The sequence below is a fragment of the Primulina tabacum genome, chromosome 18 (assembly GCF_025594145.1).
Source record: "Primulina tabacum isolate GXHZ01 chromosome 18, ASM2559414v2, whole genome shotgun sequence".
Classification (NCBI taxonomy): Eukaryota; Viridiplantae; Streptophyta; class Magnoliopsida; order Lamiales; family Gesneriaceae; genus Primulina; species Primulina tabacum.
Window position 1 is genome coordinate 25,874,263 of NC_134567.1, and position 11,099 is coordinate 25,885,361.

General features: G+C 32.5%; 2 protein-coding genes across 2 annotated transcripts; both read left to right on the top strand.

Annotated features, from left to right (window-relative positions):
- The first annotated feature begins 475 nt into the window (after positions 1 to 475).
- Positions 476 to 4,645, top strand: LOC142533224 (uncharacterized). The gene is made up of 8 exons (XM_075639911.1): positions 476 to 600; positions 715 to 792; positions 1,043 to 1,173; positions 1,429 to 1,466; positions 1,573 to 2,348; positions 3,176 to 3,256; positions 3,599 to 3,661; positions 4,314 to 4,645. The coding sequence occupies exons 1-8, from the start codon at positions 520 to 522 to the stop codon at positions 4,371 to 4,373; spliced, it is 1,308 nt and encodes a 435-aa protein (XP_075496026.1). The 5' UTR covers positions 476 to 519; the 3' UTR covers positions 4,374 to 4,645.
- A 3,390-nt stretch (positions 4,646 to 8,035) lies between these two features.
- LOC142533157 (snakin-2-like) lies at positions 8,036 to 8,944 on the top strand. Its single transcript, XM_075639822.1, has 3 exons — positions 8,036 to 8,178; positions 8,323 to 8,377; positions 8,541 to 8,944. The coding sequence occupies exons 1-3, from the start codon at positions 8,122 to 8,124 to the stop codon at positions 8,723 to 8,725; spliced, it is 297 nt and encodes a 98-aa protein (XP_075495937.1). The 5' UTR covers positions 8,036 to 8,121; the 3' UTR covers positions 8,726 to 8,944.
- The last annotated feature ends 2,155 nt before the right edge of the window (positions 8,945 to 11,099 follow it).

Here is an 11,099-nt window from a genome sequence, read left to right on the forward strand (position 1 = left end):
ACTAATCAAGATTCAAAATTAAGTTAATAATTTAAAACACAACATATTCACAACAAAAATGATATTTATATTATTTTATCTTTTTTTTTATTTTCAAACTTTAAACAAAATATTGTGATAAAAGAAATAAATATTTTAATAAAAGCTAATATGAAGAATAATTAAGAAGAATTTAAGGTTTTTTTTGTAGGAATAATAGTTTTGAAGAGAATTGTAATATAATAAAAGATTATTTTTTTTATTGAATATGTTGTTTACAAATTATTATAATCATAGACAAAATATTACGGCAAGCGGTTTAAGTGATGCGCATTGGTGCGGTTTTTGACAAAATAAATAACCGAACCGTATATGGGATGCAATTTATGATTACTATTTTTAATCACGATTTTTATAAAATATTAAAAAAATGATGCTATGCAATTCGGTTCGAAATATTGGGCCACTTGATAAATTTTTTTTATCAACCCTAAGTGAACTTGTCAATTTAATTGGCATTTAGACTCCGTTTTTCTGTGAATGGTCCAAGAACGAGTCAACGACGAAAAGTTGCGCCTGAAAATTATCTGTCAAGAACGCGACAATCGAGACCCTAATCGAATTGAGCATTTAATCGACAACAAAGTCTCATTAAATTCTTATAAAATAGTTTTTTGTGAGTGTGTCTTCCGATTCTGCATTTGGTTTTCATTACTGTTTGATTTTTCGGAGTAGGTTTTGGAAGCTTTGGCCATCGGCATGTCAGAGACTTCGAGGTCTTGGGTGACAATAACCCTCGGACGCACCGGTCAGGTAGTAATTTTTCAATACTTTCGAAATTTATTAATGATATCACGAATTCGCGCTGCCAATATGATGCCAGTATTCAGCCAAGTACAGATTTTCTCAGTACTTTGATTGATTATTTGTCTTTAATAACGCCGATTGGAAATTGTGTAAAAGATGTTGGGGTGTTCTTTTCCCGGATTTATGGTTTTTATGGACTTCTGCATTTACTTGGTGATATGTATCATCAGATTCTTCTATTGCGTATGTTTTGTAGGTAGTGAAAAGGGATGGAAGTTCATATGATGGTGCTTATATCAATGCACTGCCACATGCTGGAAACAAGCGATCCGTTAGAGAAAGGCTTGGAAATTGCGTAGATTCATCTGCACAGTTCAGTAACAAGAGGTGTGTGACATTTGCTCCTTATGTATCAGTAGATAAAGTGCTTAAATCAACTATTGATCTTCCCTAGTTCGACAAGTTTTAGTTTTTCTTTGCATTTGTTGCTAACAGGAAATTGTGATACTTCTTGGTTGTTTTACATTTGTTGCCAATGCTAATTTCGCTTTTAGCAAGAATACAGAACACTAAAAACTGTAGATATTTTTGTAAGATGTTTGCTGGGCAGATACGCATAATTTTTGTTATTATCCTTTTCAGAATGAGGGGAGACGGTGGAGCTATGATTGATGCTGATGGTAATTGACTTGCTCTTGAATGGTTAAGATTCCTTGTTGTCGCTAGAGTTATTGCTAGTAAATAATATGATTTGTTTAATTGTTTCTTATTTGGACCAAATAAAAGATATCCGTCTAAGTAGAGATGATCTCCGGCACAAAATCATTCGAAAAAATATGCGCAAGCAAAGTCATAACAGACTACAGGATGGGGAAGATCTTCGCAACATCCTCTCAAGGCCTGCACAATCTTCAACAAATAGTGTATCTGCATGGGAAAAGCTGTCTGAAACAAATGATACTAGACCACGTTATTTGGAACCGAAAGATAGAAGACATCACATTCCAACCTCTAGGGATGATAGACAGTTAATATCTCTCTCCAGGAGTTCTAGCCAACATTTACCATCATCGAAGGTTCAGCTACTTCTCAATCCTAGGGTACAACACGTGCCTGATGCCAGAGAAAGTGGACGAATCCGTCTTGAGCCAAAGGATAGCAAATATTGTATGCCAGAACTTAGTCGTTCTAGTATGATATCTGATGTACATGGCCCAAGAATTACAAATAATGTATCCAAGATGGAGCCAGGGATAAATTCTTCTTCTCCCTCGACCTTGGATCATTTAAGGCGAAGATCACCACCCGATGAAGCTTTGATGAGCTCTAGAGGTCTTCCTGCACCTGTAAGAGATGAAGAACCAAATAGAATATATGCTGTTAGGACATTGGGTGATACCAGATCGAGTGCACTTAAAGATGCTTTTGATTTTTCAAGACCCACAAGTTCTTCATCTTATTTGACAGAAATGGCTCCACCTGTTGGACTGATGAAGACCAGGGCACCAATTGTCTCTACACATCCTTTACCAAGCAGTCACGCACAAAATACTTCATATGTGGTACAGTGTACATAAAGTTTCTTGTCCTCTCCTGAGATAAATTTTTCGTAGTACTTCCCACGAAGCTGAGTTTTTCTTTTGATTCATTGGTATACTACATAGTTGAGTGTGTCTGTCCGAGTGAAAAGTTTGTCTTTACCTGTTTGAAAACCATAATATGGATTATTGATTAGATATTTACGGTTTATCAAGAACTATGAGAACAGTCTTGTTGTTTCTTCACCAGGGAGGAGATTATTTTTAGGCTGCTAGTATATGGCCAGCAATTCAGATCCGCTGCACAATACACTATCAATCTGTAAAAAAGCATGATCTTGTCAAAATCCTATTTATTTTATCTAAGTTAAGTTTAGGCAGTTGCTGGGTAGCTGTTTCTGGGAGCATTAAAAAGTCTTCATTTTTTTTTTCAAATTTTTTTATTATCTCAAAGCTTGCATGTGAAAGCATCTTATACTCTCTGACTTTATAATTTTAAAGTGTATACTCCCTTTGACTGTATAATTGTATATACGTGTTAAAGAGTTTCATTTCTTATCAATCAAGGATCATAATCAATTCTTCTCAACATTTTATATAATTTGAGCATATATTCGTATCCGATGCTATTATTTTGTTATTGATGATTTATGAATACGGTGAAAATGAGTGTTCCCAACCGCACCCACACACACAAGGAAATCCTCCACAAACGAATGGAACAATGAATGACAACATTGAAAACTTTTGATATTCAAGAAAGGTTTTAAGATATGGTTGTACTTTTGCAACTTTACAAAGAAGGATTCCACATCGGTTCAGTCATTATATTTTATGCTTGCTGCTTGCAGGTGGATGATCACTCTACTGTTGACATCTTTCTGAGGTCACTGGGCCTTGAAAAGTTTGCCCTTCCTTTTAAGGCCGAGGAGGTATGTAATTCCTGAAATTTTAATTCTTCTTTATTTTAATTAACGGCACGCCCTTTTTCTCTCGCTTCCCAGAAGCCTTTATTTATTTCTAAGAACTAAAAACCTGAAGACAGATTATTATATTGCAAGAATGTTGAAGTATCAGTTTTTTATTTGCCTTCACTCCTTGTTGATTTTCTAGGCTGAATCTTATCCAGTCAATTTATTGTTCATTCATTTTTTGGGTGCGCCATATATCATTCTAATCATTTTAATTTTCTAGTTTCTTTCCATTCATTTTCTGTCCTGCCATACTTTTCATAAAATAGACGTACTTCTATTTTCATAAATATCATTCTGCAGGTGGATATGTATTCTTTGAAGCGGATGACTGACAGTGACCTTAAAGAGTTGGGAATACCCATGGTAATAGCTTTGTCAATATCTGATATTTCATACCTTATTGCACGTAATCATGGTAATTTTTAGATTTGTTGTAAATTCTTCTTCAGATTATGCTATGTAGGTTGAAAGACGAGAATCCGAGTGAATAGCAATTATCAGTTGCAGACAGTGGTTTACCTAGAAAACTTGCTATACTTGGTGCTTAAATCACATTGCAGACCTTACCGTGGGTGATTGCTCACTCACAAACGAAAACAATTTCAAATTTTATGTATGATTTTTAATGAAAAATCAAGTATTGACCCTTTCTATCCTTGAGATATTAAATCATCGACATCCCCGAGAGCCAACTGATTTGCTCATGCACTCAGTTGGTCTCCTCTGGATGCATAAAAACAGGTGTATTCTAAGTAAACCGCTCTGTCATAAATGTATAGTTTTTTTGTGGGTGTTACTTAGCCTCTTTTGTGGTTAAGATGTTAAAAACCAGTGAATATTATAACAGCTTTTAATCAGCATCTGAATCAACAGGTCTTTAAATCGTTTTTTGTGAGAAAATGTGAACCCTTCCTTCTTCAGAAAGATGCATCCCGTGAATCAAATTTTTAAGAGAAATTGTGTTTCGTTGGGTCTCTCTTTCAAAATGTTCTTATTGACGGCTTTCAATTTGCAGGGACCAAGGAAGAAAATCATGCTCGCACTGCAACCTCGTCTTAGAAGGCAAGCATTATAGGAACTCTTGATGCAAATGAGATTTGTGTGAAGCAATTACACCATTCAGCGACGAAATACAAATTTTTAATGCAAACCTTGTCTTGATTTGTCATTCAATCGTGTTGTTGAATCCCTAAGATCATTTTATCGAGGTTGGTGACATAATCAAGAAAAAGGATCGAACTATAACTGTCTTGATATGGTATTTACATTGGTAAAAGTTATTGTTTTGATTCTAACTTCGTGTGACATATGAAGAGAGTGTTTACTTCTTTAATGTTACGTGCAAAATGTGTTCTTAATCTTAAAAAAATTATATTGCTACTTACTTAAGTATTGAAAATTTAACCTTTTGAATTGATTGTCGTATTCGGTCTTATCAACGATTAATGTAGATTAATGTAGAAGACATTTAGATTGAATGATATCCTCCGTAAAGGCAATATTCGATACTCGCTTGGAATTGTGAAGTTCAAGAAATGAGGTGGTTTAGTGTATCATTTGAGGCAAATAGGAATGTAATGAGAAATTGCCCTTTCTTGTTACTTGCAATGATTAATGGTTGGATATGAGTAGGTTTGAGCTTTCTCGGATTATGTCAAGTTGAGCAGGTTCATGAGCCTATTGAGTTGGCTTGACCTCAGGTTTAACAACTGGTGTTTCACTATCTCGATTTCTGCATTCACGCTATACAAGTCAAGTATATGCGGTATAACGATCTCAATGAGTTTCTATCGGGTTTTCGGTGAGAAAGAAACAGAAACGTGATCGAGTGTAGGCTGGTATGGACTGAAAGTTGGGCTAGAATTAGGAATCGAGTGAATCCGGGTAGACACAGTCGTAATTATGGCTGCTGTAGGAGAGGGGATGTCCTTCCTAGCATACCAGACATGGAACATGCCGCTTCCCTAACAAGAGTATGAATAACCTGATTCATTGATCTAAAAACAAAATAAACTGACACGAAGAAAATTCTCTAACTAGGAATTTACAATCTTCTATAATTAAGCTTAGACTAGAAGAATCTGGTTCCGAACTATTCAACGTTTCCTTCCAACATCAGTTTCGATAATGATATTGGGGCATTCCAAGTTTTTAAGCCAATTTAGGGCTTCTTGAATGCTCAACGCTTCTGCAATAGTGGAGCTAAACTGTCCAAGCAGAGTACCGTAAGATGCACAATTACAACACCCTGAGAATTTCGTGCAATGCAACCGTAGCCAAATAGCCAAGAGCTCTCAAATATAGCAGCATCAACATTACACTTGATAGCATTATCTGGAGGTTTTTTCCTTTGTGGAAGCCCAAATTGAAGTGAAATCAAGCAACCAGCAGAAGCATGAGTAGCCTTTAGCCATTAAGAATAGAGATTGAAGTCGATTGGAAATTGACAGTAGCTATCTTGCTCTTGTCATTCCATACCACATCATTTTATTTTGTCAAATACACCATAGAATAGTTGCTGCTAGCTCAAGAACTTGCTGCTCACATTGTCGAACTAAGTTATCCCACCACATTGACAGAGAATGCAAAGAAGAAAAATGACTACCTACAGGAGAAAGACATCATATGTTTCTTGCAAAAGGGCAAGATACCAGAGCAATGAAAGTCATCTTCTATCTCATTATGGAAAAGAAGCGATCAGCATTCGGTCAGTGCCACCCTTCTTTACTACTGTAAGGGCATCTCTAATCCCAACATTAAAATAGCGTCACGCTTTTTGATGCTGGGGTTTTCTCCAACGGAGCTAAATAGCGCAGCTCCATTTCCCTCTGCGTCAGAGGATTTTTTTTTTTTGAAAAAAAAAGTAAATAAAATAAAAAAATTTGAAAAAAAAAGAAGAGCTCGACCCATTCTTCTTAAAATAAAAAATGAGTGGGTCGAGCTCGAGTGGGTCGAGCTTCCCACTCACTTTAAAAAAAAATTTAAAAAAAGAAGAGTGGATCGAGCTCTCACTCTTCTAAAATAAAAAATTAGTGAAGAGTTTGACCCACTCACTTTAAAATTAAAAAAAAAAAAGATGAGAGCTCGACCCACTCATCTCGATCTACATGGATCGCAATTATTAATAAAATATAATATTAATTATATCAAATATAAAATATAATTATAATTATATCACTAAATTTAAAAAATGCATATTTGATAACTAATAAAAAAAATTAAATAAATCAAATAAAAAATAATATTTCGAGAATATTCTTTTTTATAGTAAGATTTGAAGTAGATGAGTTGGAGATAAATATTGTATTTGGTGCAGAAACTACACTGTTTTAAAATAGAGTTACTTTAAAATAGAGTTTTGTGTTGGAGATGACCTAATAGCTTCAAAGTTGGCAAGCATGAAGAAGGGATCGCCATAGGAAGTTGCGGATCTTAGCTGGTACCTTAAACCTCCAAATGCACCTCCAGTTAATACCATCTGTGTGATAGGATTGAAACCTCTTGCACTCAATAATAATAATCTGTAACCACTTTTAACATAATATGTGCATGGAGAGTTAAGAAGATCCCCAAATTCATGAACTCATTATAAAAGTAGCATAGGCTTCGTTATTTAGGCTTGCATGATCTTTTAAGTCATAAATTTTGGCCACCTAACTTAAGTGTTTTAGGGATGTTTATTTTGTTTTTTTAATAATGTAGGAATTCACGACCGTTATATTTTTAGACAAGTTTGTTTTATAAATTTTGTTTAATGTTATTTATCTAATTAAAGTGATTTACGTTCCAATAATTAATATAGAAATATTGTTTTAATTGCGGATATAATAATAATAATAATAATAATTAAAAAAAAGTATGGGAGGTCACTGTGGAATCGAGACCTTGGATATCGTACCTGTTGATTCACCTTTCACAAAATCCGAAGTAGTTGAGTCCAGCTCAATTTGAGTAAGCAAATCTGGCTATACTATTTACGCCGTTATGATTCAACTTGTTGAACTTGATATAAATTCGAAGGACACCTATTTAAATTTAGCAACTTGGTGAAATACTTTTGATAAAAAAATTTCAAGATGCAATGTAGTATAAAATTAAAATTTAGATTTGGATTTAGTATCAGGAAACACCAAACATCGATCTAAAACATTGGGATCTGGGATAATTTTTAAAAATCTTGTGTTTGCAGGGAAAGATTTCACCCTACCTTGTGGGGCACTGTTCCTATGAGAATATCAAAAGCTCAATTTTAATCACGCATATGTGGTGTCTGTCAATTTTTTTAAAATCAATGGTCCAGATCTTGTGGAGGCACTGTACCCACACGCCCACAGCCATTGAAACAAAAAATAAATGAATGTGGAGAATCCAACTGGAATATGGCTGTATTCCTCCGAGATTATCTGTAAACTTAGTACAATTTTTGCCGGTACGTCCGGGGACACGAGTCGCCTGCCTTACTACCAAGCTTTGAGTCAATATTTCCTAATTGCTATACAGATTAACCCATAAATTATATTCACCATAATTCTTTTCTTTGACAAAAAAATATAATGAATATTTAGTTGGATTATTACTCGAAGGGAAACAGGCCCTTGATTTTATTTTTATTTTTTTGGAAAAAACAAAGGACGATGGGACTGCCTTTGGCCGATTCACAGAAGTGGGGCCTAAGAAATGATGACGCAAAAATGGACAAGAGAGACGCAGAGTACCTCGTTCAATGCACCCCGCAAAATAGACTCCTATAAATCATCAAGCAGTCGAAAGAAGAAAATTATCCAATTTTGCAAAATAATAACAAATAAGAGTAATAATAATTAATGGCTTCTTCTCGTAAGATAATTCCAGCTGCCCTTTTACTCTTCTTTCTGGCTCAGGTAACCAATATATATATAATTCATTACAAATTTGGATTTTGAAATTATTCCTGCACTAGTGGACTCTTGGTTATTTTGTTCTTGTTGCTTTTGTTCTCGAGTTTTGTGTGTTTATCATGTTTGCCCTGGTTTTGATCGTCAAAGGTTGGAATTGAAGAAGTGAAAGGTGCTGTTAATAGAAGGCTTTTACCGTATATAGGTATGTTTCTGTTCATATTTTTGCATTTTCCCTTCGTAAATCCAGCGTATTTTTAGTGGGGTATTAAAAGTATGTGAGAAAAGAACGTAAATCAAACTTCATGTATAAATATTTTCAAAAGTACTTGAATATTTCTTCCAAAGCATTCTTCACAACTTTGCAGATTGTGGAGGATTATGCGAGGCGAGGTGCAGCTTACACTCGAGGCCCAATGTGTGCACAAGGGCTTGCGGCACTTGCTGTGCCCGCTGCAAATGTGTGCCGCCGGGCACCTCCGGCAACAGGGAATTGTGTGGGACATGCTACACCGATATGACTACACATGGAAACAAAACCAAATGTCCTTAATTGTCGATTGTTATATAAATAACCTATGATTTCCCATGTTTACTTTTCGGAATTTTGTATTACAATGTAAAGTAGTTATTTTCCCTATGTTGTGATCTCTCGATTGTTGAATTATTGTGGAATCAGTCCTGAAAACTTTGTTTGGCCCTACTTCAATGTCTCCGTGTTGTTCTAATTTTATTCATATATTAGTGATTATGAATTCCTTTTACCTTTTAATATCAACATTCAATTGGTCCGACGCGTTTCAACAGACCCGATACTTTTTCGGGCTCACGTAATATTTTGAGTTGGTAGAGAATCCAAATGTTTTGAGGCCCAACTAAGTATTCTTCCTAAGCCCAATATTTGTTGTTGAGACAAGTCCAAGCCTATTTTATCGAGCTACTATCAAGAGGCCCAATTGCAATAATTTTCCGTCAAAATGTCAATTCTAAAAAAAGAAAAATTTATTATGAATATTGATATATGTGTACAGTAATAAATGATCACTTCAAAAGTTTGCCTTGATTATATCAATTCATTTAATTCAATTTTGAATTTAATTAATTTTTATATTAATTCAAATATAATTTATGTATTATATGTTTTTTTTTGTTTTTTTACTCAAATTAAAACTAAACTCTATTGAAAACATAAATTATATTAAAAATTTGTATTTATTATATCAGTCAGTTTAATTAAAAATCGTATAAAAAAAATTAAAATACAAATGATTGCAATGTTCAATATCACTCATTAGGTAAATCATTCAAAATTAAAATTTTCTATTTCAAGTAATTTCTACTCATATTACTTACTAAAAAAGAAATACAATATTTAATTGATTTATTTAATTTTTTTAAAAATAAAATTGATTGAGTGTTAAAAGTTATCACTACAACAAGATTTTTCAATGAACATTAATTTTTCTTTTAATAATCATAAATTTTTTTTTATCTCAAATACATATTATTTCGAAGTTACCTTAATTTGAAAGAATTAATGTGTTATAATTTTCTTCCAAAACCATATGTATACTGTATATCTTGAATTGTCTTCTTAAAAATTCAAATAAGAGAGCACGAAAAAAATTAAAAAGATAGATTCAAAAGAGTTTCAAATGGACATTAAATCACTCTCAATAAACATGTATATTACCCTCAATAATCAGAAATTTTTGATACTCAATGCATACAATTCGAGATTTTTATAATTTGAAAGAGTTAATTTAAGATATAATTCTGTCGAAACCATCAAATATATAATTATCGTCCCTTGGGATGTCTTATTTGAATTTAAAATTATAAATAATGCAATATTGCATATTATATTAGAAACCAATTTTATTTTATTTATCTTACTAAATTTATCTACTCTAAAATTGAATTTTGAAAGGACTCTTCTTTTCAGCACCATATATGAGTTGAATCATTTCAAGATGTAATATTCGTTTGAATTTAGATTTGTTCGTTGTTATGAACTAGCTACATATGGAATCAACGAAAACAACAAGACACTTTAAAATCTGTCTTTCATAATCGAGAAGTAAAAAATATTATTTATCTATTTGTACAAAATTTTAATTATTACGTATTACTAATGCGATGATTTTTTTTTTTGTATTACAAAGTTCACGGATACATGATAATATAAAATTTTTCGTAATGGAAATGATTAAACCAATTCTAAAGAAAGTAAGCATCTTATTATTGGACACATTATAAAATTATTGACATTGTTTTGGAATACATAATAAATGTGAATTAAATAACTTTTCTAATTTATCCATAATTTACTTAGAATCACATATTTAATTTTTCTTTCAGAATAATAGGCTGTTGTGTATATTATGAAGATATTTTGTAAATAAAATCACAACCCATTTGGTTAAAGATATTGATGAAACAATTATTATTATCATTCAAATGTGTCAAACACGTGTCATGTCATAAAATTGTTTGTGAATGTGGATTTAGACGAAATTACTGAATTTTTTAAAAATTATTTCTCATTAATTTATTGAATGCGATTTAAAAATATTTTTTTTATCACATGTTAAAAAATAATGATATATAAATTCTCGAAAATTAAAAAAGTAAATATGTATTAAGATTGGTGGCCGACATCAATACACTAAACATGATAAGCATAATGTCATTGCCTTATGCTAACACAATCTAAAATTTTGATTTATGATATTGATTCTTAGTCAAAAAAATTAATCGACATTCATTGTATTTAAGAAATTTTTTAAAAAAAGCGAAAAAAATAGTTTTATTTTTTATAATTATATTATCTTTTTCAATTTAAATATTTATTCATTTTTCACTAATTTTTAATAATATAATCCCGTGCATCGCACGGGTTAAATATTAGTTTATCATATAAGCTA

Excerpts from the sequence above, each read along its gene's own strand:
- LOC142533157 (XM_075639822.1), top strand. The coding sequence starts at position 8,122 with ATGGCTTCTTCTCGTAAGATAATTCCAGCTGCCCTTTTACTCTTCTTT. Across the intron at positions 8,179-8,322 it reads TACTCTTCTTTCTGGCTCAG|GTTGGAATTGAAGAAGTGAA; the intron begins GTAACCAATATA and ends TGATCGTCAAAG. Across the intron at positions 8,378-8,540 it reads AAGGCTTTTACCGTATATAG|ATTGTGGAGGATTATGCGAG; the intron begins GTATGTTTCTGT and ends ACAACTTTGCAG.
- LOC142533224 (XM_075639911.1), top strand. The coding sequence starts at position 520 with ATGGTCCAAGAACGAGTCAACGACGAAAAGTTGCGCCTGAAAATTATC. Across the intron at positions 793-1,042 it reads CCCTCGGACGCACCGGTCAG|GTAGTGAAAAGGGATGGAAG; the intron begins GTAGTAATTTTT and ends TATGTTTTGTAG. Across the intron at positions 1,467-1,572 it reads AGCTATGATTGATGCTGATG|ATATCCGTCTAAGTAGAGAT; the intron begins GTAATTGACTTG and ends ACCAAATAAAAG.